The sequence below is a fragment of the Falco punctatus genome (genome assembly GCF_963210335.1).
Source record: "Falco punctatus genome assembly, chromosome: 7".
Classification (NCBI taxonomy): domain Eukaryota; kingdom Metazoa; phylum Chordata; class Aves; order Falconiformes; family Falconidae; genus Falco; species Falco punctatus.
Window position 1 is genome coordinate 40617165 of NC_137587.1, and position 27022 is coordinate 40644186.

The 27022-nt window shown below is 46.9% G+C and overlaps 1 protein-coding gene across 4 annotated transcripts; it reads left to right on the forward strand.

Moving 5' to 3' along the window:
* The first annotated feature begins 9094 nt into the window (after window positions 1-9094).
* On the forward strand, window positions 9095-24132 carry DACT1 (dishevelled binding antagonist of beta catenin 1). 4 transcript variants are annotated; one of them, XM_080394482.1, is made up of 4 exons: window positions 9095-9851; window positions 11996-12128; window positions 13730-13885; window positions 16208-24132. In XM_080394482.1, the coding sequence occupies exons 1-4, from the start codon at window positions 9507-9509 to the stop codon at window positions 18067-18069; spliced, it is 2496 nt and encodes an 831-aa protein (XP_080250608.1). In that variant the 5' UTR covers window positions 9095-9506; the 3' UTR covers window positions 18070-24132. The 4 variants fall into 4 exon arrangements, with proteins under 4 accessions (XP_080250608.1, XP_080250610.1, XP_080250609.1 ...); XM_080394484.1 differs by having other exon boundaries at window positions 16322-24132; XM_080394483.1 differs by having other exon boundaries at window positions 13730-13792.
* Window positions 24133-27022: the final 2890 nt, after the last annotated feature.

Genomic DNA, 27022 nt, shown 5'->3' on the forward strand with positions numbered 1-27022 from the left:
TGTTCAGCCCATGTAGATGCTGCTGGAAAGGAGGTGTCCCCCAAAGCCTGCAACAAGAGGATGGAGATGAACATCATCCCCTGAAATAGTGTTCTGGTGGCACAAAAGCTGGGACTGCCGAATAGTGTTTCAGAAAAATGAGGCTCCAGAAATAGTGGGGGAAAGGGCAACTTTTCTTGCTTTACAGGTAAAAGAGTGTCTGAGACCAGGGTGGAAATAGACAGAAAACTAATGCACAGATGAAAGGCTTGAAATGAAATACATTATGCATGAGACTAACAGTTGGAATCTGAGAGCCACTTGGAGGTAATCATCTGAAAAGTGGGAACAGTTCTGGGCAACAATTTCAGCCTATTGCAGAGGCACCAAAATGGTTACCAGAAACTAGGTTTCCTTTTAAAGGAAAGACAAAGTTAAAATTGCAGGACTGGGCCTTCTCCAGACAAGCCAGATGCAGCCCTTCCTCCCCTGTGTCCTCTCCCAGGTCTGGAGGGACAGACAAGCTGGCTGCTGAGTCACTCCCAGGACAGGGTTGGCGGTGCTGTCCCAAGACCAGCAGTGCCATATGAGAGAGAGGCTTTGATCTGCAATGCCAACATCTTTTGGGGAAAAAAAAAAAATTTCCGCAGTGCTGTCTTGCAGTTGCAGGTTATTTTTGTAAAAAAAATGTTCCTGTCTGCACATCTGATGCTAATACAGGAAATGGTAATGCAAGGATGCAGCGTGCCCTGAATCAACAGTTCAGCTGTGACATTCAGATTAAAGTTTTGGGCCAATAATTTCTGGAAATTGAAATGCCATTCTTTTCTCTTGCATGTTTGCAGTTGCCTGGGTTGATAGAAAATGTGTTCTTCCAGGACAAAGCCTTCATTAAAGAAGATTTAAAAGTGACATTTCCTCTTAAGCCAACTTTGTTAAGAGGCTCAGTACTCAAAAAATGACGGAACAATGAGATTCAGGTACTCTTGCAGGTCAGTTTGCACCTGAATTCAAAGCCAGCCTTTTATGCGTGGCAGTTTCTCAGCTCAGGTTTTAAGTCTCAGAGACTGACAGCAAGTCCCTCCGGAGACCTATCTGTTCCGATTCAGACCCTGCTGTTTACATGTCAGGGGTTCCGTGACTTCATACCTGACCTTCCAAGTTTTATGGGACTCACTGATGCAAAGCCTGGAGCCAGTGACACCTTCCTTCCTCCAGGCACGTGCCTTAAGCAATAGGAAGAGGTCTGTGTTTGTTCTCCCTGGCACAGTGGAAAAGGAATTATTTCAGGCAGAGATTTATGTTGGTTGTTGTTTGTTTTTTTTTTTGTAGTGGTTCCTTGACCTGTTATTGTTATACACTAAATGAGACTCACTCCTGTTAACCCTCTGAGTATGGAAAACCAGCAGGGAGGCAATGTGTGGAGATAAAGCTGAAAAGTTTAGGCTAAGTTCTTAAAAGCAAAATTAAGCTCTTAGATGCAAAGAATGGGAGGGTGAGATGGTGAGAGCAAAGTGATGCACCTAGCAGGCCATTACTACCACAAGATCTTTTAAGCCTTCTTCCTTTACATGTGACATTTCCAAATAGCAGGGGATGGTACACCTAATCTCTTCTGCCTCTGCTGCTGAAGGCTTGCGACCTTGGTTGAGTTACTTAGCCCACCTCAGCTTGCCCATATTCAAAAGAAGGTTAAAAGCCAGATCATAAAACGTGCTGTTTGGCACACACAAGATGCATGCAGGTTGTCTCAGTTTCATATTCAAGGGCCATTTTTCACTGGAGGTGGAACTGATGTAAAGGGGCCTTTGTCCAAGTAAGCATCAGCTGAGACTGAATGAACTCCTTTAAAGACTGTAGGGTTAGAATTTGCTGAGGAAAAAAACCCACCCAAACCCCATAAAAGTCCTTGCTGTTGCTGTCAGGTCTGTATGAATTAAAATATGTCACGGGCACAGTTTGATCTTGCTCAGCTTTCCATGGTGTGCAGGGAGGCTTGATTGGAAAGCCTTCCCATGAGCATTTCTGCCCAGCTCCAGGCTCCCAGCGCATGGCTTGCTTCAGCTGAGGGGTCCCAAGGCCATCCAAAGCATGCAACTGCAGCCAGCTCTGCCTTTGTTGCTGGCAGTTTGAATGCAAATTGTACTGCAAATTATGTCCTTTCTTCTGGGAAGGGTTTAGTGCTTCGAGCATGAACCTCTCTGGTCCTGGGTTGAATGCTGAGCTGTGGCTGTTTATGGATGTGTGGTGAGGTGGGTGCAATGACTCAGCTACCAAGGAGAGCATGAAATGTATAAGCGTGTTTGGGATGAAACATTTGGACCATGCAGCTGTCACTATTATTACACTTCCACTGCCGCCCATACATTAGCTGGCTAGGTTAGCCCTGTATGGGGTAAGCGTTCACCCAGGCTGAAATGGCGCTACTCTACTGCATAACAAGAGGGCTGTTGCTATACTTAATTATAGCAGCAATGTTACCATGGTTTTGCAGTGTCCCCAAAGCCGAGCTGGCACCAGCATTGCCTCTCTTGCCCTGTGGGGCTTTGCCTTCTTCCTCCCTTATCCCTACGTGGGTGTCTTGCTGCTGCAGCACAGGGGGGAAAGGTGGACTGGAGGTGAGAGTCACTTTATCCTTCTTCCTCTTGGCAGGCAGCTGGAGTAGAGTGGAGATGCTGGGCATGTGGGGCTGAGAGGGGAACATGGGTTTTACTGGGGGAGCAGATGGTCTTAGCAATGTGAAGGAGCAAGGGAGGCCTCAGCAGCACAAGTGGTCCTCTGTCCAGCTGCCACGGGTGGGTGTCTGAAAGCTGGATCAGGGGTATGGGTAATGGCAGGAGGAAGAGATCTCGGTTAGCCAAGCACAGGTGTGGTGGGTCTCCCTTTCCTGGTAATCAGGGATGCGTGTGCTTCTCTAGGGCAGATCGAGTGCTAAAGGCAGGGGGAGAGGAGAAGGGAGGACAGCCAGTGGTAGGGCTGGGTATGGCCTTTGTGCAGACTTGCTTTAGTAGACTGACTCCCCGCTGGAGCCTATATTAATGTGGGACCTGAAGAGGATAAACTCATGCTCAGTGCACTGCTGTCCCTTGAAGAGTCTTTTCTGATACTGATATGTCCATGTCTAACCTTTTGTCAAACGCATCTCATGATGGAGAGGCTTTCTTCTCCTCAGACTGTTCCGTTTCCTTCTGTTGGGAATTGTTCCCAGGCTGTCTAATTCTCAAGCTGTAAATTAAGCCCATCATTTCAATTCTTCCACTCCCAGTGTCTGATTACTCACAATTCAATAGATATTCTTCTGCAAAGACCATGCTGATGAGGGCTGTTCCCAGCCTCATGTGCTGAGGTGAACACGGGCAGCGTGGCTGCAAGAAGACATTAAACTAAGCAGAAGTCTGTGTCACCAAAGGTTAGGCATTTTTAAAAGTAAATATGAAACTCGGGCTAGGAGTAGAAAAGGAGTTAAAGAACATCAGATATGATATTGTAAGGATGAATCAAAAGTAATTGCAGCAGAACTCAACTGACATCATCTGCTTGGTGATGAGGGAGAAAGAAAAAAAAAGTGAGAAAGTGTCCAGCTCTGACTTTCATTTGAACAGTGTCCATGAGCCTGCGGAGGGAATGCAGCCCCCGTCAGTTACCATCCCGACATGATGTATTAGGTGATTTGTTAAAATGCTGGTAAAGTTTCTTTATGGTGAACAATGAGGAGGATAGCTTCGGGTTCTGCTTCTTTTCAGCTGTGAACATTGTGGGTGACACTGGTTTGTTTAACTTCATGTCCCCCCATCCCCCCCCGCATGCTGTCCTTATCAGACCCCTTCTTATCCTTAAAACAGAGGTAAAAACGAAGCTGATCTTGCCCAGCTTTCCACCCTTTCCATCCAATTCTCTTGCATGTCTTCCCTAATCTAGGGATGAAAAGCAAGTTTTACATCTTATTTGCCACTTTGATACCTGATGCAGAGAGTAGGCGCTGCTGGAACGGCACTGGGATACCTCGGGGGGCTCGGGGCTCACCAGCCCTCCTGAGGCTCTGCACTGCTGTGGCTCCTTGGCTAAGCAGAAGTGGGTCTTTCACGGCCTGGGGGAGCACCACACCATTTGAGGCAGCAATGGGCAATTCAAAATCAGTCCTCTTCCTGACTCAACAGATGGGCTGCTGCCTGCAAAAAGGAAATGAATCTCTTTGCATGGCTCATAGTCTGACAGGAATGTCTGGAGAAGCTCTAATGTCGCTTCCCCAGAAGCAGCTGTTGTCTGCGTGCTCTTCCATGGCCTCCTGGGTGACTTGTTTTGCAAACAGTCCATCCTTCCTTCCACATTCCCTCTGGATAGAACTTTTTGCTGGAGGGTTTCCTGCTCTTGTCTCTTCGTTCCTGTACAGTTTTGCCTTCTCAGTCATGCCAGTGCAACTGCTCATGCTTAAAAAGTGAATCGCTGAAATATCTGGGTTAGCAAAAAGGAAAGAACAGGTTATTTTTAACTCAAATCAGGGTAGCAATCTGCTTTCCAGCCATGGTCCCTGCACAGCTGGTGGGGTGACGATCTGCAGCAGAGGAACAGCCAAATGTAGGAAATGCCCAAACGAACAGTCAGGAGCAGGGAAAGGGACAGCATCGCTGTCCTCCCCCATTCCAGCATGTTTCCCCTCTTGTACATCAGATCAGGGGAGTCAGACCATTGCAGTGACCCCATGGGAAATGTCTGTCCCTTCACCTGGCACACGTGCAGTGGCACTGGGAGTGAGGGAAAGTGGGACTGTGTCTTTTGATGGGAGACCACAGTCAGATCAGCTTAGAGTAAGAGGAAACAGGACCCTTAAGGGACCTGATCAAATTGTCTATGGTTCCTAATGTAGCAGTCCCTAGCAGTTTTTGCCGTAACAATACAAATGTGGTAATGTTTTGACAGGCTGTGCTAGTGCTACATTTAAAGAATTTGGCCTCTGTGTCTTGTTGACAGCATGGAAATGTTTTAATGCTGTACAAACACAAGGAAATAAATGTAGGCTGCAGAAGAATGAGAAGAATAAAATGCATCATAACTATGCTGCAGTTACCTATCACTCAAAGAAATTGGTTTTGTTTTTAAAAAAATGGAAACACTGCCAGGATATTTTGCTTCAGTTTAGGTTATTTGCTAAAATTATTTGTGGTTAGTAATGAGCGCAAGGTTCACTTGTAATAATAATGTAACCATGGTAATATGATAACACAAACTGATGTCAGTCTGATTTGCTGATAAGATTTATATCCCATTATATTATCCAATGCAATTAAGAAATGCTTAGAAAATTAACATTAAAATAGATTAAAATAAAGTATCAGAGGCATAGTGACAGCTGTGGGTCTTATGCATCGTCCCCAAGTGGATTTTTCTGAATAACGTGTCACTCTGCCTCCGATGGGCTGTGTTACAGTAAGAAAGCAATTGCTTTCATTTTACAAACAGAGAATTGCAATGTTTCTCAACTTCTGCAATTTCCTGCACTAATTTTAGTGTGAATGGTCACAAATGAACCTAGGAGAAGTAACAACTGGCAATTGGCCTCATTTAATCTAAACTGAATTTAATGATCAGCAGGGGTAGAAAAAGGAAAGACAAATGTATGCGTTGAGATGTAGGGGTTCACTCCCAGTGGGAAGGAAATTAATGGTGAGGTGAGGGTCAGAAACTCTTGCCCCTTGCCTGTGTGTTTTGAATTCACTGCCCATCATGCCACGCAGTACTTTCTCGGGGCCCCTTTAATATTCCAGTGGCAGTCACCTGCTGTTTCTTGTCTTGTAAGCTCCACGGGGCAGAGACCACCTCTTTATTCCCTGTATATGAAATGCGAAGGGGACACAGCATTTCTGCCACCTAATAATACAATCATAAGCAATGAGCCAGGATAATCATAAAAGATGAGACATTTTATAACCGCCTCTGTACCAGACAGAATTACACCTCTCATAACATCCTAGCAACAGAGCTCCTCAATCATCATCTCTTCTTCCCCTGAAGATAACTCACTGCCTCCCCTCTTGTGGTTTCTATGTTTGCGTTTAGGGTGGGGAATCTGAGATTATTTGGTTTTGGAGAATTTCAGCTGATTATCCCAGTGAAGGAATAGCAATTTTACAAAGGAGTGTAAGAGCAAGTCCCTTAGCAGTTGCCACAAGCTAGGAGAGAAAAGGAAGAGTTTTGGACTCAGAGATTTTTTTCCACATGAGAGTCCTATTACTTAGCCCTAGCTAAGAGTTTTGAGACGTTTGGTTTGCTGAGATAAAGGCCTCCAAGGGTTGTCCAGTCAGAGCTAATCTGGGGACTGGGGCCTCCCTCTTATCTCAGCCTAATTTTTCACTGGAATGATTGACTGCATTGTAACCAAGAGGACCAGTCTTAAGTCTCTTTTTCCTTCTGTGCTTAAAATACCTGCTTTACTTGAAGACGATACCTAGCCAAGGCACCCTTTCCTCAAACTTCTGACCTTATTGTCCTCTTCTGGTTCTGTCTTTCATCTATATCCCACCACCTATGGCTGGACTTTTCCTCTTGCTGTTCACAGACTTGATTTTGTGGCTTTCTGAACAGTGTCTTCCTGGGTAAACTAAAGGGACTGTATTTTATGCTCATTCTCTTTAGTCTTTCTGCTGTCTTCAAACCCTGCCCTTCCGGGCTCTCCCTCCCCTTGTCTCCATCACCTGTGCTCTGCTGAGCTGCATCCTAGTTCTTGTATAGTTTTCTGTGGCCCTGCCCTCACTTGCAGTGTCTTAGGTCGTCACATCTTGGTTTTCTTCTATTATTCACATAATCTGACATTTCTTGCTAGCTCTTCACTTGCACATCTCCTTCTACCATGCTGTCCAGCCTCCTAATTCTCATTGCTTCTCTGGCACCTTATTATTCCTTCGTCTGTGGGGTGAAACCTGAGTTCCTTTTCTTCAGATTCCCCTTTCCTTCCTCTTTGATAATGCTAGCCGCACAGTGACTCTGATTCAGTGGAAGCTGTAGTCTCCTCTCCACGTGATATAAGTAATTGACTGTTTTGGCAGTTCTCGTGTTTCTTTTCCTTCCTGGAACTGTTGCACTGAGAAGGATGCACACGGAAATGTCAGCAGGGAATGCAGGAGATAAGCAGCATGTTATACTCTTCAGAGTGGAAGAGGTGACTTGGGAGGGAGGAATAGGACTGAAATCTACCAAATGATAAGTGGTAGTAATGACTGAACGTTAAGACAGATTTTATTTAGCACTGTAATTTATTTTTGAAGCAATGCCTACATTGCATAGTGCACAACGGCACAGAAATAGTTGAAATAGCTTTGCATAAATATTGCATGAAGCTTTGTGTACAACTGCATACAAGGCACAGAGCTACTTGCAAAGTCTGGCTAAAAAAGGTGAAGAAAAATGTGGGAGCTCTCTGCTTCCATGTCTAGAGAGCTTCTGGTACCTGCTTGGGAAAGTAAAGCTCCATTGCAAAATGGCTTTCAGCATAAACATGCTCAGAGGGTGCTGCATGCCAAGGTCCACACAGGAGAGAAAGCTATGGAGCAGGTTTTTGGGTCAGCAGTGGTGACCTATAGGTTGCGGGGCAGGGGCTGAACCTACTTCTGGGCCTTTTATGGGCCCAGATGCATAAAATGAGTGGAGGGACAGTGGTCCAGTACGAGACTTGGGTTTTATTTCCAGTTTTGCTTAGTAACCTCAGTCAATCCTTTGCCCTTGGGGTATCCCTCATTCTTTCAGTGTTTCTGAGTTCCCTCTGCAGCTGCAGTTTCATGATCTCTTCAGTCTGGCAGGAGTGACAGTGCTCCCCCAAGAGTGGCTCTGACACCTCTGGCTTATTCCTGTGCTGCCTCACTTCCCACCTTCTGCAGGCACACACACCTATGTCTACATAAGCAGCTGGGACAGTGTAGCAGGTGTGGGTTTACGGAGCAGTATGGCTGCACCGAGGAGTAGCCAGCCACGCTGCAGCTATTTCAAGGGTGTTACTTTGGGCTAGTCGTGTTCTTGTCGAACAGATGGAATGGCCATTAATGAACATCCCTCAGTGGCTGGAGTGCTTTAGGTGTGCTCCCTTCTGCTTTTGTTTTACCCCTCATCAGCTCAGTTCATTTGTTCTCAAATCCCTCTGTGATGTGAACCACAGCAGGGTAAGCCAGAACAAGCTAGAGAGTTCGTTCAAAAAAGTACTCTTAATCCAAACTAAAATATTAACATAGATGCGCTGTGCTGACACGGCTGTGTGGTGAGCCAGCTCTGGGAAGAGTTCAAAGGCAAAAATCAATGGAGCTAGCTTTAGCTTCGACCGTCCTCTGAGCTGGTGCATGTGGCCTCACCTGCGTTTGGACTTACATTTGGGAGGGCTAATTATAAGCTGCAGGAGGAAAATGGATCTCCTCTTTAGAAAGCACTATGCATCAGTTTAAGGCAGCTGTGAAATAATGATCCGTATTAGCTGCAGGCTCTCAGAAGAAGAAATACCACCTGTAACAGATAAGGTGAGTGTACGGCACACCGCAATGTATTGTCTACTGCAAAGAGCATGGGAGCAGGGAAACAAATTTCATCTGAGACCTTTCAGTACCACAGACACTCATACCCTCCTGAGAGCAGAGGGAGAGCAGGGAAGGCCATGTCGTTATGCTCATGATGTCTGTGAGAGCCGCTGGACGGCAGGCTGACATCTTTTCCAACAAACCCCATACTGTGAAGGGCTCCCTCAATGCTTTCTTCTTCCTCTTCCATATCCCCCCCTCGGCACATGTCTGCAAATCAGTTCTTCCTGTATTTTGATACTAAGATTTTTCTTCAGCATCTGGATTTGCTCCCCTCCGCCCCCGCCTTTCCACTGCTTCGCCATTGAAAACCTAATTGCAGACCCTTTGCTGCAACTAGTCTACACGCTGTTATGAAGTTCACTTCATTACGGCTTTTTTGGCCAGTCGATTCAACGGGGCTTCGAAGCAACACTTTGTCTTGACCCTTGTGCCTACAGCGTGCTCAGCACCCTGGTGCAAGGACTGTCCCATCCTCCTCTGCTTCCCACCTTTCCCTACCCTCTCCCTCCACCCTCGCCCCTTCAAGCCGGGATTCCCCCCGCGCCCCCCCCCCCCCCCCCCCCAGGTGCATCATTTCGGCTCCAGTTCGGGACGCGTCGAGCTGTATGAGCAGCCCGATCCGCACCGCGCTGCCGCCGGCCTGTGCGGGGCTCCGGGGGTCACCGGCGAGGGGAGCGGGCAGCACGGCCGCCCTCCCCCGGCCTGCCGGGGGACGATGGAGGCGCGGGCTGGGGGGAGGAGGAGGAGGAGGAGGAGGAAGGCGACCGCGGGCGTGGAGCCGCCGCCGGGCGGGGAGGGCAGAGGGAGGGAGGGGCGGCGGTGGGCGGGCGCGGGGCGGCGGCAGCCGGGGAGGGAGCCGGGCGCCCCGCGGCCCATTCGCGACCGGCGGCGACGGCGGCGGCAGAGCGGGGCTCGGCGGCGGTTGCCCCCCGCGGGCAGGGCCTGTCAGCGGCGGCCGCCTCCTCCCCGGCGATGAAGGCGAGCCCTGCGGCAGCCGCCGCGGCGGCGGCGGCGGGGCCGGGGCAGGCGGGGGGGCCGCGGGAGCCCGATGCGCGCTGGCGGGAGAAGGGCGAAGCGGAGGCGGAGCGGCAGCGCACCCGGGAGCGGCTGGAGGCCACGCTGGCCGGGCTGGGCGAGCTGGAGTACCTGCGGCAGCGGCAGGAGCTGCTGGTGAAGAGCCTCCTGCTGCGGCGGCCGGCGGGCGCGGGGCCCGGGGCGCAGGGCGGGCGCGGGGAGCCGCCGGGCGAGGGGCCGCCGCCGCGCAGCCTGGAGGAGAAGTTCCTGGAGGAGAACATCCTCCTCCTGCGGAGGCAGCTGGTGAGCGGGGGGGCCGGCGGGGTCCCGGCGGGGCGGCGGGGTCCCGGCGCGGAGGGGCTCGGCGGGGCCGGCGGGGTCTCGGCGCGGAGGGGCCGCGGGTGCTGCCCGCGCCGCTGTCACACGCCGCCGCGGCGGTGGCGGCCGCCCAGGTGAGGCGGCGGGGAGCAGCGGCCGCGGGGGGCCGGGCCTCCGGGGGGCCGGCCAGAGCGCTGACACCGGCGGGCGCTGCCGGCGTTTCGCTGGGGGGTGTACCGTGCCCCTCCCGGTTCCAGAGCCAGGCCGGCGGCCCATCGCCATTCAAGGCGTGAGCGGCGCTGCCGTTGCCTTGAATGGAAGTTGGGAGCGAGCGCCTGGGTCGCAACCCGGGAGGAGGTAACGAGCGTTCCGGCGCGGGCGGGATCGGGCCCCTTAAAATAAGGGATGCTTTTGTTGAAGGACGCGCTGTGTAGCTGCTGTGGGAAGAGATGGAGGGCGGCATGAAGCGGCAGATCATTTTTCAATGAAAATAGCGTACAGCTGTGCCTGGCCGTCTTTGTGCGTGGCTCAGCATTTGCTTTCACCCAAGGAGAAGTTGGACTGCGTGATTTTTTTTGCTTGATTTCTTCTTTTCCCCGCCCCCCACCCCCATTTTTTTTCCCTTTTATTTTTTCTTCTTGATCTTTCGGTTTAGTTAATTTAGAATTATTTCCTTCTGTAAAAGCTAAATATAAACGATGCTTCTGCTGAGAAAGAGGCTGGCTGCTAAAGAGTCGTAGTGAAGGACCAGGGAATCATTACTCAAAAAAACAAACAAACAAAAAAAAAATCCAAAAACTCTCGAACCCAAAACCCCCCCGTGGATTTGTGGTAGCACTTTTAATTTGTGCACTTGACATTGCAGATTGGAACCAGATGCGGTGCTCGCGGGGGGAGGGGGACACCGGTGGCAGTAGCAGGCGCAGCGAGTTACCGCTGGAACCCATCACCTCTGGCAGTCTGGCTTCCAGCCGGCTCCCATTAGAAATGGGGGACAAAGACCTGGGATCGCCCCTTTGGTTCTCCGAGGATGGTGTTAAATGCCAGCACTTCTTCAAACGGCCTCGCATTTGCTTTCCCTTTGCCTGAGGACTGGACCACCCCAGGGGAAAGGTTGTCCTGGATTTAATGGGTTTAGAACGAGTCCAGTTATGAGCATCAAAACTCTTTGCAATGAGCGTATCAGAGCACCGCAGGGTGCTGATCAAATGATGCACTTAAAAAAAAAAAAGGGGGGGGGGGGAGAGAGAAACCTTCCTCCTGACTCCCCCACTTTCCTCAAAGCCAGAACAATTAAAGGGTATGCAGCTGAACAGATGATGGATAAGCAACATTATAATACACACAGGGAAACTGATTGCATTGACCGTGGGTTAATGAGTGCCTTACAAAATCATTTCTTACTGCTTATTTTATGCCATCAAATTACCTTCATAAATAGCCTTAAAATTCATCTCACAGCAATTTTATACAATTATAATGGGAGAAGAGGAAGAATTACTCTTCCTTCCTGCTGCACTGAAAAACTAATAAAAGGGCTGTGATCCCAGCTCTGGGAATCTTGCTGTCTATATGGCAGACTATAAGCTCATAATGTGCAGCAGAACAAGGTGGTTCCCCCACTACAGGCACTTGTTGGCAGAGCTGTTTCGTCCCTTTATGTGAACAGATGTGATCTTTGACTAACATCACTGTGGTGGTGAACATCCCCTATTACAGTGGCAAAGCTGTCTGTTCGCTGAAGCGGCCCGTTTCATGTGCACAGGTCTGGTTTGACCGTATCGTACAATACAGCATTGTTGTTACAGCTGTGGTCCCGCAAAGGGGCGAGGGGCCCTTTGCCAGCATCGCATCTTGGTCTTCCCAAATTGTGGAGCATGCTCCTTATGTAGAACTGGCTGGAAGAGGCTGGAACGAAGTGCCTGCGTAACTCTTCAGTTAAATATTTATCCAGAGCATCTATCTAGAATTTCAGAGCTCTGTTCTGTTTTGTTTTGGTTTTTTTTTAATAAAAGAATATTGACAAGGCATTTTTGCGATGCTGAGATGGAGAAAGCTGATTGTCTGTGGAGCCCCTTCATGTCTGCTGCACTGAATGAGCTGATGTTGTTTGTCTTCTTGTTTTCCAGAACTGCTTGAGGAGGAGGGACGCCGGTCTATTAAATCAGTTACAAGAGCTAGATAAGCAAATAAGTGATCTCCGCCTGGACGTGGAGAAAACGACGGATGAACACCTCGAGACAGACAGTCGTCCAAGTTCAGGTGAGGCAAAATGGGGCCTCCCTTGGCACCTCGAATTAAACTGGCTGTAGTTTTCAGTACTACAGTAGTAAATGTCTATAGCGTGTTCGCACTCTGATAATTAACGCCTACTAGCAAGTTTCACCTACCATTGGAAAGGTTGCTGTTTGTAGGCAAGATATTCAGAGGAGCATTTCAGTTTCAATTAGATTTTTAGTGTTTGGGGCATTTTTAGTTTTTTTTCCAAGGTCACCCACGAATTAGTTCAGAAAGTTCTAATTCTCCTGCACATTAGGAAGGAGGCTACAGGAAAAATGGTGAAAGGAAACACTGTCAGCGGGAGGAAGATGTCAAAATTGATCTTAGAGCCAGAAGGGAGTACTGAATCAAACAATTTGATGGGGGACCACATATTGCATTTCATCCCATTCTAGCTGCGTTGAAGCCAGTAAGTGGTATTTAATAATGGGGAACCTTTCCTAGAGGCATCTAAACTTGTTCTGAAGACACAGAAGTAGAGAATCCACGCACTTGCAATTGTTAAAACCGTGGTAATTTCTAATCTGAATTCGATTTGTTCCAGCACTGATTTTTTTTATATGCTTTTCTCCCATAGAGTAAGGTCTTCCAGTATCCAGTTTTTTCTCCTCTTGGAGGTGCTATACAATGTAATTCCTGACTTTCTTTGATGAGCTAAACAGGTCAAGTTCATTAGGTCATTTGTTTTAAGACATTTTTCCAAGCTCTTAAATAGCTTTATGGCCCCTTTCCAGTTTTTTAGGCTTATTATAAGCATGCTGGATTCAAGGACCAGGCACACCATTCCCAATGTCTTTCTTACCAGTGCTGTATAGACTGCTGAAGTAATTTCCCTGCTGCTATTCAGTCTTTTTGTACATTCAACAGTCTCATTAGCTTTTTTTGCCATATCATTAAGCTTGATTGAGCTGCTTTTCCACACTGAATCCTTTCCAGGATGCATCCCCATTCTGTAGCCATGACCTGCATACCTTATTCCTAAATGTACAATTTAAATTTTTATTATGGTATGTCATATTTTTCTTGAGTAGTCCAAATTTACCAGGAAATTAGATTTTCTGTGTCTGCACATTATTTACCATTTTTCTTCTTTCATGTCTTCCACCAATACTATATTTATCACCAGAACTTTGAGGAAAATAATGGATAGCATTGGGCCCAACACTTGGTAGAAATTTTGTAGTCAAATAATAGCTGGAGAGTCTGTCTTGGAAGTATAATACACTGTTAAATGAGTGGGCTGTCAAACACAGCCTGGATCCTCTTGCTAAAGTCTGAAAACCCCTGTAAAGGTTAAAACCCCAGCCGCTGTACAGGTTAAAGCAAAAAAAGTTCAAAATTTCATACGCTAAGTAAAGTTCTGCTTTTTTACTTTTAAGTGCTTTACTTTTAAATGGAATCCTTCATAGCAATAAGGATATTACTAAATTGTACACTGTTTTTTTGGGTGACTGAATGAAATCCCATAACTAATTGCAATAGACTAAGCCAACATAAACATCAGCTTGACTGCCTTTCTAGGGACACAAATGGTAACTTTGTGCAGACATAACTAATATAAATCCAAACTCTTATTTTTATAGGGTTTTATGAGCTGAGTGATGGAGCTTCTGGATCGCTCTCCAATTCATCTAACTCTGTCTTCAGTGAGTGTTTATCCAGTTGCCATTCTAGCACTTGCTTTTGCAGCCCTTTGGAGGCAACACTGAATATCTCAGATGGACGCCCTAAATCTGCAGGTATAGTAAAAGCAGGTCGAATACATCATACTCCAGGAGGTGGCTTTGGCTTTGGAAATACTGCCTCAGGAGTATCTGGGTTGGATTAACCCTTCTTCCTTTCATTTGACTTACTATGCTCTGAAAAGGTACCAGTGCCTATCATGTACATGGGTCATGAGGCGGGACTGTTTGTCCTCCGCTAGTCCAGCCTTACATGTGAATATGTCCCTCTAAACACGTGAAAATATGACAGCTGCTCTACCCAGTAGAGGGCAGTGGTAACTATACACATAAGCACATTAGTCGGCTAATTTCTCATGGTTTCCTTTAGAAAAGCATTTTCAGCAAATAGCAATAATTAAAGACACATCACAGCCATGTCTTCATTAAAGTGACAGAGTAAGGAGCTAGCTACAGGTTTTAGGAGGTCAGGCTGCATGTCAGTCTGTTTACAGCAGTCATTTTGTCAGTTCTCATGGTCCTCAACCCCCACGTGACCATGCTGAGCTGTGTCCTGCATTTATGTCATATAAACAAATAGACATCAGGAACAGGGAAAAACCAGGTCTCTTTGACAGAGACTTTCCCTGGACACTAGGCTGAAGATGCAAACCTTAATGTGTGAGGTTGGTTAAATAGGAAGCCTCCTTTGTCTGTTGTCCAGATAGGACACCTACCTCAGTAGGACTCTGATCGTTACTGGTTGCAGACATGCTCATTCAACAGTTTTAGTTCATTTTGGGTTGTGGAGGATGCTTCTAACCATAGTATTTCCAATTTCCGTTCTGCTCTTTAAGGTTAACTTATAGTGATTTGTTGTGAATCAAGGACACAATAATTCACGTTCTTCTAACTCTGAAGTGGGAAAATACAGCCTGGGATACATTCATACTGAGATGCTGAGAAGTCCTCTAAGTTATCCTTTGAGCAGCTTGAGGTAATTTAACGTACCCCATTGTAAGGTATATGTGATCTTCATCGGCCATACATAAAAGGAAAAACATACACAAGGAATTCCAGCTGATTGCGTAGCTGGTTGTTTTCTGTATACGTCATGAAAACCTAAAATTTTCATTATTCATACTGTCTCACTTTAGTGATGAAATTTCACCAACTGGCATGTTTCAAAGAAGTCTTTTTGTCAATGTTTCCAGGCTTTGATGTAGAACTTAGGAAATGTGGGAGAACTGTGAGGTGATCTGGAGGAAGTTCATGCTCCTAACTTCCCTGTTCTTTCTCTCCTGTTCACACATGATCTCTGTCAGGTCTGAGAGACCTCTTTTGAAACAAGCCTTAGATAAGTGACAAGCACTGAGCATTCAAATTTGAGTACCCTGTCTGAAGTTTCTAGCCTAAGGGTAGAAAACAGGACTGACAGTGACCTAGAAGGATCATTTAGATTGTACCCCTACCCAAGTAGACAAGGGCAACATAAGCTTGAGAAAATAATAATCTTAGGTGCTTGGACCGAAGCCCTGCTCCTAAGGTTGCTTACCTCCCAAGTAAGTGCCTTAGCCATTAAGTCTGACTCATGCATCTTGACACGCACTGGATTTCTCTTACAGAACTCTTTGCAGAGCTAAGGCTAGGATGTCAGCTGGATTGACCTGCACTTCTTGTACTTCTATGGAAGGCTGAGCCTGTTTCCCATTCTTTAACACTTTATTGCTCACAAGGAGCATCTGTTATTGTTATTAGCATTATTATAATTATGAAATAATTATGATGATAAAAACAATAGCAATGATAATAATAACAACGATAAAATTAGATCTGGATTTTTTTTTGTGACCCAAGGTATGCTTGAAAAAATTTGGAAGTTAAATTTGTCAGTAAGCTGAAAGAATTCATTGGTGTCTTGTCTATATTTTTTGTTACTCTTTGGATTTAGTAAAGTAAAATATAAGATTCATATGTGCTGAGGCCAGCAGCGAGTTTTACAGGTAGCTGTGTAACGTATAATCATAAGAGACCCTTACAGACTTCTGGATGGCTTGCAAGTGAAATAGGAAGCTCTTAGCAACCTAGGCACAGATTTGCGACCAATGTAAATGTTGTCATTAGGGCTGTGATTTTTTTAATTATTCTTTTTTTAGCAGTGTAGTCATATTGGGGTAAATCCTACGTAGCTGCAGTTACAAAGACACCCACAGAAGAATAGTGCTGCTTTTGTATTGCTTGAATCACATCCCTGGTTGCAAGGTTTCCTCTGAGCAGCGCTGCTGTAGTTGAAACATTGCATCGTATGCGTAGATGGGACCAGCGTCCTTGGCAGCACGTGAAAAACATAGCAGAACTGTCCCTGGCAGGCTTTCTAAACTTTTCTAAAATGCCTTTCAGATCTCATAGGCTGGATGGACTATAATAAGGAAGGCCAGCATGAGGACCAGACCGCAGGCTCTGTCTGTCGCTCTTTGTCCACACCGCACTCAAATTCCCTCGATGTCGTTGCAGATGTACATCCAAAGTACCAGTGTGATCTGGTGTCTAAAAATGGGAATGACGTCTACCGGTACCCCAGCCCACTCCATGCAGTAGCTGTGCAGAGTCCCATGTTTCTTCTCCCCGTGACTGAAAACCCCCAGCGAGAAGAGGAGAGGCTTGGTTGTGACGTTAGCGATGTTTGCGCTGGATCTGAAACAGACTCTGGGAAATCCACTAACACCTTTGTCCCGCAAAGCTCCTGGCTGGCGCCGTGTCCTTCCACCAGCAAGAGGATAGACAGTTACATCTTAAGCCTGGTTCAGAAAAAGACTCACGCGGTAAGGACTAACAAACCCAGGACGAGTCTCAATGCCGATCCCACCAAAGGGATCTTGAGGCATGGAAGCATGTGTGTCAGGCAGCCTGCTGGGGTGGTGGCTCATGGTAACGTCGTGAACCTGAAGAGCTCCAAGCAAGCATGCTTGCCTTCTGGTGGGACCACTGCTCTGGACCATGCGACACCCTCCCCATTAAAGCAGAGGCCAAGGGAGCCGGCCGGTGAGCAGCTGGAGAGTAGGAAGGCACCTTTGCCAGCAGCTTTCCCACCCGCCACGACAAGTGAACTTCAGAGCAAGCACCTGTCACGGGGTGTCAAACCGGCACCTCCAGAGCTCAGCCGCAACGCAGTGGCTGCAGCGGGGGATGTCCCCAAAGAGAACGGTCAGCTCTTTGCTGCATCTCCCAAAGAGAGCCCGGGGAAGCCCGTGGTGCTGCAGCCGGAGAACCACCGGGTCAGCCAGCCTCCCAAAAAAGTCCTGCTGAAGAGCAGCTTGCAGGCGGCTCGCTCCTCATCGCCTGCTGTTGAGGAGAGGCCTGCGCTGGATTTCAAAAGCGAGGGCTCTTCCTCCCAGAGCCTGGACGATGGGTTGCTGGTGAACGCTCAGTACATACCGGCCCAGCAGCAAAGCATGAAGCTTCACAAAGGCACCCGAAATGTCAAGATTTTGAAAAGCTCCGTGCTGAAACACAGGCCCCACCTTGCCAACGGGCTGGAAAACAGTGTGCAGACCTTGCGGGAGAAAACCAAGCCTGTTGGCAAGAAGTGCCGCTTTCCTGATGAGTTGGATACAAATAAGAAACTGAAGAAACCCTCCTCACGGGGGAAGAGAGGCAGCAGCCTGCAGCAGGAGTCGGGCGTCCCAAGTCGGCAGGCTGGCCTGCACAAATCCGCCATTCGGTCCCACGGGCATGGCCGAGAGGTCGTGGTGGCCAAGCCTAAACATAAGAGGGCTGACTACCGCCGGTGGAAGTCATCGGCAGAGATTTCCTATGAGGAGGCCCTACGGAGGGCGAGGAGGAACCGGCGGGAAGGTGTGGGGGTCTACTCACAGGTCCCCCTGCCCTACGTCAGCCCATACGCCTATGTGGCCAGCGACTCGGAGTACTCGGCGGAGTGCGAGTCCTTGTTCCACTCCACCGTGGTGGACACGAGCGAGGATGAGCAGAGCAACTACACGACGAACTGCTTTGGGGACAGCGAGTCAAGCCTGAGCGAGGTGGAGTTCGTAGGGGAGAGCACGACAACCAGTGACTCTGATGAGAGCGGGGGCCTTATTTGGTCTCAGTTTGTCCAGACACTCCCCATCCAAACAGTCACAGCCCCAGAGCTGCATGAAAATGCGGCAAAGGCCTTTGTCAAAATCAAAGCCTCCCATAACCTCAAGAAGAAAATCCTTCGCTTTCGGTCGGGCTCCCTGAAGCTCATGACAACTGTCTAATGAGGTGACTCGGTGGAATGTATCTGCTTCTGCTTTCCGAAGCAAGGTGCTTTTGTGTACATATTTCCACAGATTTTTTTTCTTTTTATACAAATATTTAAAACTTAAGGTAAATTATGTCACTTGTCTTCAGAACTTGGGTGGATACTAGTGCCTTTTACGTGGAAATAAAAGACCGTTATACTTGTTTTTAAAAAAACAAAACCATAACAATGCCATTTCAGTGGTGAACAGCCTCCAGTGCATGGTGTCAGAAGGCTTTGAAAAAAGGCTGATGTTTCTGGGAATGGATCTTCCTTGCCTAGTTTTTCCAGTTCTGGGTCTTATACAGGATATCAACAGCTTAAGGTCATAAGTTTTTAGGGGATAAGGGGGAGGGTATGTGGGTGGTCTTCATGTTTTTACTTGTCCCTTTCTGCTGCTCCTGTTGCCACATCTGGAACTTCTTCCTCCTGGCCTTTTTTTGGTTGGTTTTTTTTTTTTTTTCCTTTTCTTGTTGATTCTCTTCTTGAAACTCACCCCTGTCCTCCCCCAGCCTTCCCCCACCAGGAAAGGGCTCCTGTTCAATCTCTCTGAGGTTAAGTCATCTTCTCTGGAGTGCACTCTGCTCTGATCTCCTGGGAGTCCCACTCCGGACGGTGGTGGTGTTGAGAGTAAACTGTTGGAGTAGCTGACCAAGGTGTAGTAACTTCAGTATATTGTGTAAAACTGCTTTTGAAAAAGAAAAAAAACCCCATATGCATGTCACGTGCATGAGTATCAGTAGTTTTAATATTCCTGTTGATGTCAAATTTACTGTACATCATCAATGGCTGTTTTTATATATATATATCATTGTGTAAATTAATATAACACATCATATGCTGTAATAAACAGTCTGTTTTAATACTTAAAGTTTGTTACATTGATGCAGACCCAGTCAGTGGTTTTATATTGACTTGGTCACCACTTAGATGTCTCCGATGTGACCTGTTAATGTTCTCTGCATTTAGCCATGCAGGAAACGGAGTAAGATTAAAATGTTGCTGGGAATGTGACTTGTGCTTTGAAGGAGCCGGATTGTCACGGCTCCTCTTGTTCTTTCTGTAACTTGCGTTTTTTAAGGACAAAATGGGATTTAGGAGCTCACAGGCATTTTTTGGTTGTTGCTTACAGGCAGCTCGTGTTGCGGAGCAGATGGAAATGTAATATTAATCCTCCTTGCTGTCAGGGTGCTTGCAGACTTTGGTTGGTACAACATGGGGGCAGATGGTAGGTTTCTGTAACCAAATAGATCTGTGTAATGCAACAGGTGTCCCTCTGAAATGTCCAGGAAATAAATCCCCAAGAGCTGTGTGCTCTGGAAGCTGGGCTGGGTGGAGGAGAGCACAGACTTGCTGTCCCTGGTGCCCTCTTTAGCTATGGTAGCTGACTGCTATCACAGCCCTGATAAGGTTATGGAAAGAAGTGACAATTGTGTCACCCACTGGTCTCTCTTCCCATCTTTCTTCCCATAGGACTGGAGGTGAGTCTGCCAACAAAGGAGAAAGGAGCTAACTGTAGACAGCATTGCTTCTCTTCGCAGCAGCAGCTTTGAAGCTGCCTGGTGGGAAGGCTGGAGGTTTATGGCAGGGCCCAGAGGCTGGGCTGGTTTCTGCAGTTTCATCTTCTGCTCTGGCACCCTTGAAGTGGTGGACGTACAACTGGTGTGGATGCTGTGACTGCTATGAATTTCAGGGATATGTGTACAGCTTGTCCATTCCATAGCAAGGTCTGCTGAGCAGACACCTTCCTTCGTGATGACTCTGTGTCCTTCGGGCTGTCACCTACCTGAAAGGCAGAGGGTTTTTTCTCAGTTTTCCTTGCATTGCAAATGTAGCAAGGAGATATCTACTCAGAATTAAATGTCTTGTGGAGCATCTTCTGAGACAGTGGTAAATTTCTAAGTGGCAGATTTTGTTTTTTAATCTGCAGTGTAGCAAACACTACATGTAAAATATGTTTCTCGTATTACTTTTTTTCCCTTTTCTTAATAGAAGAATGTCAGTTTCTGTGAAGGGGTCTTGCAGTATGGTCACAAGGTTCTGCATTCAGTGACCCAGAAAGTCCTTGTACTTCCATCTCCCATGATACAGGAAAAGCTGTAACTGGTCTTCTCTGGTCATAACTCTCCCATGGCTTTACACATGGAAAGGCAGCTTATATCTGTCTATGCGTAAAATGTTTATATATATATGTAATATTTCATCCAGAAATTACTGGACAATGGCTGTCACTGCAGAGAGGGGAGAGAAGTAGTGTTTGTTATTAAACATGGCATTACTAAGGCTAAGCAGCAACTTAGTGCATTCCCCTTAATAACTGATGGGTGTTATATCAAACAAAGGGAATGTCAAGAAGCTTGTCGAAGCTAGTAGTTTCTTTCCTGGAGTATCTCTTAATTGTGCCACATAATCTCTCTTTGAGCGAGAAAAACACATGCAAATCCCTGTAAATCTCCTCAAAGGTGTAGTGGGAAGGATCTTCAGACATGTACTCTGTCTCTTTGGCTGTAAAGGAGCTGCTGGTGAGAAGACAAACCAACCAGTGGCTTTGGGATGATGAGTTTTTAATTGCACATTGTCTTGTACCAGGTGAGGGAAGCTGGTTTTCAAAAGTGAGCTGCTGAATAGTTTCTTGTTAGATAATTGAGTAAAAAAAAAAAAAGAAAATGACCACCTAAATATTGTAAGACTGTATCAGATGCAACCACTGTATTCTGCAGTACTCGTGCTGAATAGTTTAATAGTTTAGTACCAGACGGGGAAATGAGCTGATGCTATCTCCATCTTAATTGCATCCAAGTCTTTTCAGTTTGGGGAAGGAATTTTCCTTTTCTTACATGATTTAGGTAAGCATCCAGAATCCTTTAAACAGGCCTAGTTCTTTCTACAACACCCCCCACCCCCACCCCTACCCATTCCTTTGTGTTTTTTTAAAATAGAAGATCTTTCAGTGCTGGAAAAGTACTTGATACAGTCCCAATACACAACACACATTCTCTTCTCTGGTTCTGATTTAGGAAACACATCGAAGTTAGTAAGTTTTTGCAATGTTAGGTTGAAAAACATCTGCTAATCTTGGAGACCAGTTCAATATCTGGCACTTCTTTAAGCTACCTGGCTTTCCAGCTCCACAGCCTTGAGGCCTTGCCAGTATATTTTTCATAATGTTCATGTTTTAATTATCCCCAGTGTTTATGATAGTCTTTGGAAGTTTGAGGCGGGAACATTTCTCTTCATTGCACTGGGGCCTATTTCAAGGTGAGGGCAAGTTGCAGAGGTTTGGGATTAGTTACCCCTGTGCTCCATATGTAACTGAGTGCGGGAAAGTACAGAAAGCATATGCTTAATATAAAGGACAAAGGCAGACAGACCCCTTTAGCTGGATTCCTTGCAATTCAGGCTATATAGTGTCGCTGCACACCTCTGAAGTACCATCTCTCCCGCTGCAGGAATCAGCGCCACGCACTCTCTGAGGTGCTGTCATCTGAAAGGGCAGAGTGTCACTGGGCTGTCTGCCTTCCAGGAGGCTTTTTGGTTCTGTCTTCTGCTCCCTAACCCCAGCCACCAGCTGTGGGTCAGCAGATGACGAAGCGAGCTGTGTCCGGTGTGTGCAGGGTCAGTGAGGCCCTGGCATTGTGTCTAGATGTCCCAGCTGTGGTGTGGACCTCATGCTTGTCATGAGAAATTTGATGTGCCTGTGGCACAAGGGTTTGGACAGCTGGGTTTGAAGGAAGGTGAGAGTGGAGAGTCCCGTAAATGGAGTCATCTAACCTTGACTCATCTGTATTTCCAGGAGAGGCTGAAAGAGGAGGTGTTTCAGTCTGATGCCTAGCTCAGTAAGTTGGACTGGGCTAAACAGGGTCCTCTGCAGGTCTCTGCCTCATTTCTTCTAGTACTCTTTAAATGATCAAGGCCACTGTCAGCACTGCCAGTTTCTTTAACCATCTGGTGAAGTCCTGCAGGAGCTTTACTAGGACAAGTGATAAGCACCAGTCCCCCAGGTCTGTATTTGACCTTCCATAGCAAAACCCCTGCTTGCAAAAGAGCCTGCTGGTCCTAGCCCTCTGCAGCTTTCCGTGTCCTGGAGCTTCCCTTGCAAGTTTTCTTCTGGCTTGAGGTTCATCCTGGGTAAGGACAGACAAAAGATTCTCCATGAGTCCTGTGCCTTCACTAATCCCAAATCTCTCTGTCTGTTGGCTCAGAGCAAGGTCGGGCACTCCTCAGGTGGCACCTGGCAAAGCCATCCTTGAGGGATCTACATCCCTTCCTGCCACAGCAGAGCCTTTTATTAGCTGCCATCACCACTCGGGGGATGACTCGCCACGCCAGGCGGGTATGGGTCTCCCTCACCCTGTGATTTTTCTCACGGGAGGGAGCAAGGACATGAACGTTTTGAGGAAGCAGAAACAGCTAAAGACATTTTTAATAGCTAACTTCAGCATCTAGTACATATCTTTTGGAGTAGCTAACAATAATACAGACAACTGAGTTGCTAGTACAAAAAACCTGAACCCTTCTCAGCTCTTTGCAATGTCCTCTGCACAATGCAGAGGATGCAGAGACTGCAAACCGGTGGAGACAATTCAGAAACCTCAGGTCTATCTTTCAAACTTGCCTTTCTCCTGAGTTTTTCTGAACTTTCCAGGAATTGTGCTGAGGCTCCTTGCATGGCATGATGTTTCTTTCTCTAACTAAACGGTATAGATGGAGCACTGTGGTGAAAAACAGTTGCTCTGGAGTTTAAAAAAAACCCACAATGCTGGAATGAGGGGAGACATACGGAAACAAGTGGGAGATTGGTTTAAGAGGGATAAATAGAAAGTGCTTTTTTACACAGCAGGGGATTTTCTGCCACAGGAAAGGGCAAGACAGATACAGTATCAGCAAGTTCAAAGGGGTTAGAGAAGGTAGGGAAGGGTGTGTGCTCTACCATCCCCAATGACTGTGGGTGCTAGGAGGCATGTGGGGTGAATGGACTGCAAATAGTGGCCGGGCTTGCGTGCTCCCCCTAAAGACTTTTCCTGCAGCCACTGAAGCACCATTACCTGGAGGAGATGCACCATCCTGCTGACTCAGCAGACCATTTCCTGCATTCCTAGGATCTTGGTGCAGCTGATGGGCGTTGTCTATGCAATTGAATTTCCTCACTCTTTATTTGGCCTCCCAACTGCTGCTGAAGACAAGTGTTGCATTGCTTTGCAAAGAGGTTCACTTTGCAGGCTTGGCTGCTGGTGGCATGCATTTATTCAAGCTATGGACATGTATTTCTGGCCACTCTTGTCCTATGGCAGAATAATTTCATCCACCCTTTCACTTGGGCAACCTGTGCTGACGTCCTCTGTTATGGTGAGCGTCGTCCCACCGTAATGAGAACACTGTTATGGACATAGTCCCTATGTTAGTCTACTGTGTGAGTCGCTGTTGGGCAGCAATTTTACACCCTACAGTTTCTTCTAAACTGTAGAAAAAATTGATGACCTCCAAACCAAATGAACCATCCTAGTGACAGAATGCACCTACTGCACCTTGCCTTGCGACTTTGCTGTCCTTGGAGAGCTTTTTCTCTCCCTCTGACTGTCTCTACCTTTCTGCTTTTGTTTGAAGCAACAGAGCAATCTGGAAGTGAACCCCGTGGTCATCTGCACTTACTGCGTGTTGGTTTGGACAGCAGAGCAGTTTTGGTGGAAGCTAGCTAGATGCCTCTGGAATGCTAACCCAGACAGTCTACTCCAGGGGCACAGCAAATGTGCTTCTACCTGGACAGGGACATGGGAGTCAGAACCAGTGACGGCTTCCTGAAATACCTTCCAGTCAAAAAATGTGGACAGGTTTGGTCCAAATGACATTGGAGACTAGATTAAATCTAGGCTGAAGTAAACACTTGAACTGTGTATATTGTACCTGGGGGGATCTCAGTTTGGATCTGCTCTGTTTGTGCTGAATGACTTGTTAATGTAAAGAGAGCCTCTCAATTAATGGCCTTTGTTTCCATGTTGTATTCCTTTAAGATCAATAAAGTATATTAACATTAATAACTTGATTTCACTGAGCCAAGCTCTGAAAATCTGGCTTTTGTTCTTTTTAAAGGAGTTGGAGTTGAAGGTCCTGGGAATTAAGATTTTTGTGACAATACTGAAGGAAATCTATATGATTTGGACTCTGACCTCATGATGTGATGGCTTTGTAAGCAAATTAGGTGTTTTCTTCCAAAAAACATTCAAGTCTTCTGCCGTCAAGGGCAGGAAGCTGGAAAACTTGCAACTTGTTGAAAAATATGTTCCCTGTGTCTCCTTGTACACTGTGAGCCTCGTGGCTTCAGAAGTGAGATTTTCATGAAGAGGAGGGGAAGTATGAGGTACAGGGAGGAGAAGGACCTAATCAATCTTAATCTCTGAAGTACTCATGCAGTAAGTGTTTAAGTATGTGATTAAGCCCATTCTTACTCAGCGAAGCATTTCAGTGCATGCTTTGGGTACTTCGTGTTTGGGGTGAATTAAGCACACACTCAGGAATGCCAGCGGATCAAGGTCTCTAAGCTCGTCTTTGCAAGCGTCCTACGTCTGTTTGTACAAGCTGTCCCAGTGACTTCCCTTGGCTAAATGTTGGAAAGACTCCCTGCTCTCCCTGTATGGTGAAACTTGATTCAAACTGTTAATCTGAACTTGGGAGAAGCAGGGTCTTGAGTCTGTGCTTTAAGCAGTAATAGAAGGAAGTGCTTTTAAAGGAAGAGATGCATTTGTTATTTGTTGTATTTGAGGGCAGTGAGCCAGAACCACCTAGAGATATATTGGAGTGAATGTGCTTGTGCTCTGTATCAGTAGCAGGACTTTCTGTAAGTCCTGGGAATGGCACTTGGGAACAGAATGACCCTTCCTACCTTCACTGCTTGCCTTGGATGTCCAGGTGGACGTAGGAGAGTGATGCAGGCAGGGAGGGCCAGGCACAGACACCAGACCTGTAGGGTTTGGAACAGCAGCCATTCATATGCCTGACTAACCTTACTTGAATCCCAGTTTCAGGCAGTGGGATTGGAAAAACAGTGGGATGTCTGGGCTACCCAGAACTGGAGACAGAGCTAGGAAGTGCAGAGAGGGTGACTTTGCCTGGCTTCAAGAAAAGCTGCGGTTTGACTGAACAAACAGTAAGCGCAAGGGAAGGGTTAAAAATTTGTCTTCTCTTCCCAGACATGTTATTTACAGTGGGTTGGTTTCCTTTTGGAAGGGCCCACTGTAAAAGGAGACGTTCCCAGCGTTTCTGTGGGTTTGACCTATATCACATTACAGCTTTCTTTCCTGGACTCATGACTGACCCGATTTCCTGAAGTTGTTCTTCTCTCAGGAAGGTGAACCCAGGAAGGAGTAAGAGTTTGCTAAAAATCCAGAGCCTTGGAAGGTGATGAATCAGGGTGATGGCCTTTTCTCTCTAGACATAAGGTCAGTCCTCAGCGCTGTGTCATGCCCTGTATCTCCCAGTGCAGGGCAGGGGCTGGGAAAGGAGTGGGAGAGGAAATCCGTCAGGTTTGATAAGAAAGCAGTCTGTAAATCCTGTTGGAGCAGCTTGCAAAAGCCATAGCATCAACCTCAGGAGCAGTGCCTGTGCCTCCTGCGAGCAACCATCTCACCAGGTAGCCAGTGGGGTCAAGGGCAGTGTTGGCTATTGACCTGGATATCCCAATCTATGCTATGGCTTAAGCCACTTCGTGCCTCCAGGCCACAGCAGACAGCAGGTACATCCTGTAAGTGTTTCCTTTACTGCTTTTTTCTTCTTCTTCTTGAAATAAATTGTGGCCTGGCATTAAAGCACAAGCGTTGAATGAAACTGAAGTTCTGGTTTGTTTCTCCTGTCAAACAGCTCATGATAGTGTTTTCCTTGATGTTCAGTTGCTTGAAAGAAAGAGAAACCATTCCCTTCTCATCCACAACATACCTATTTTTTACAGGTGTCTTCTGAGTGGCTTGTATGGAACAACATACTGAAGCAACACGCTGCTCTCCTCAGCACTGTGCAGGACACCCTGAAGCAGCCCTCTATCTGCACAATCCACAGCTATCCGAAGATATTTTTCTGAGAGGGATATCAGGACTGGGAGGTTTGGATCTGACTTGTCCTACCTGAAGCCCGTCAGCGCTTAGGGTGAAGATGCTCCTGTAGGGAGAGGAGGAAGCACACTTAGAAATTTTTATTATCACTGGTGAATGACAGGCTCCCTTTCTTTCCCCTCGCCTTCTCTGCTATAGAGGTAGTGATCTCTGCTGTGGTCCCTGCTGCTTTCTTTTGCCTGTGTTGAGCTAAGGTAAGACTCACTGCCCTTGAAGGATGGTCTTAGCCCTGAGAGAGGATTTTATTGCTGAGCCATTGACTTCTGATTCAGAGCATGTGTCTTCCCCTGGGGCTGTTGCAGATGTCCACCATCACCCTGGGTAGGTTGCTTGGGCTCATGTATATGGTAATGTGGGTGCTCTGAGCCTTCCTCCCTTCCCTCTTCTTTGCCACTAAAGTGGGAGTGTGTAATTTTTATCCTCTGTCCTGTTGACTCTCATCTGAAGTCATCCAGCTGTGGGGGTGTTCCTCATGACTTCAGAGAACAGCACTTACATCTTTGGTCTAAGTAAACTTTGTAGATCTATTGCAAAAATAAGAAATAAGCAATGAATTTCAGATTTGGGGGGGAAAAAAGGTGAGAAGACAGCTGGGTTTTCTCTGTTGTGTTTTCCCCCTTCATTAACTTCTCAACTCAAGCATCGTGATATGGACAGGAAACACAGCAAAAGAAGTGAAAATAATAGGTCACCATCCCTAATGTACAGCAGAGAGTCAATGCTTTTGCATGGGGGAAGGAAACAAAAGGCCCTTTGTCCTGCCAAAGGATCCTCACTGATATTAGTCTAAACCCCAAAATAATTTACTGTTCTACGATTAGTAGGGGTAGC

What these genes read in the sequence shown, in the direction of transcription:
- DACT1 (XM_080394482.1), top strand. Translation starts at nt 9,507, where the DNA reads ATGAAGGCGAGCCCTGCGGCAGCCGCCGCGGCGGCGGCGGCGGGGCCG. An exon ending in AGACAGTCGTCCAAGTTCAG is followed by an intron (nt 12,129 to 13,729) that starts GTGAGGCAAAAT and finishes TTATTTTTATAG; the next exon opens with GGTTTTATGAGCTGAGTGAT. An exon ending in TGGACGCCCTAAATCTGCAG is followed by an intron (nt 13,886 to 16,207) that starts GTATAGTAAAAG and finishes AATGCCTTTCAG; the next exon opens with ATCTCATAGGCTGGATGGAC.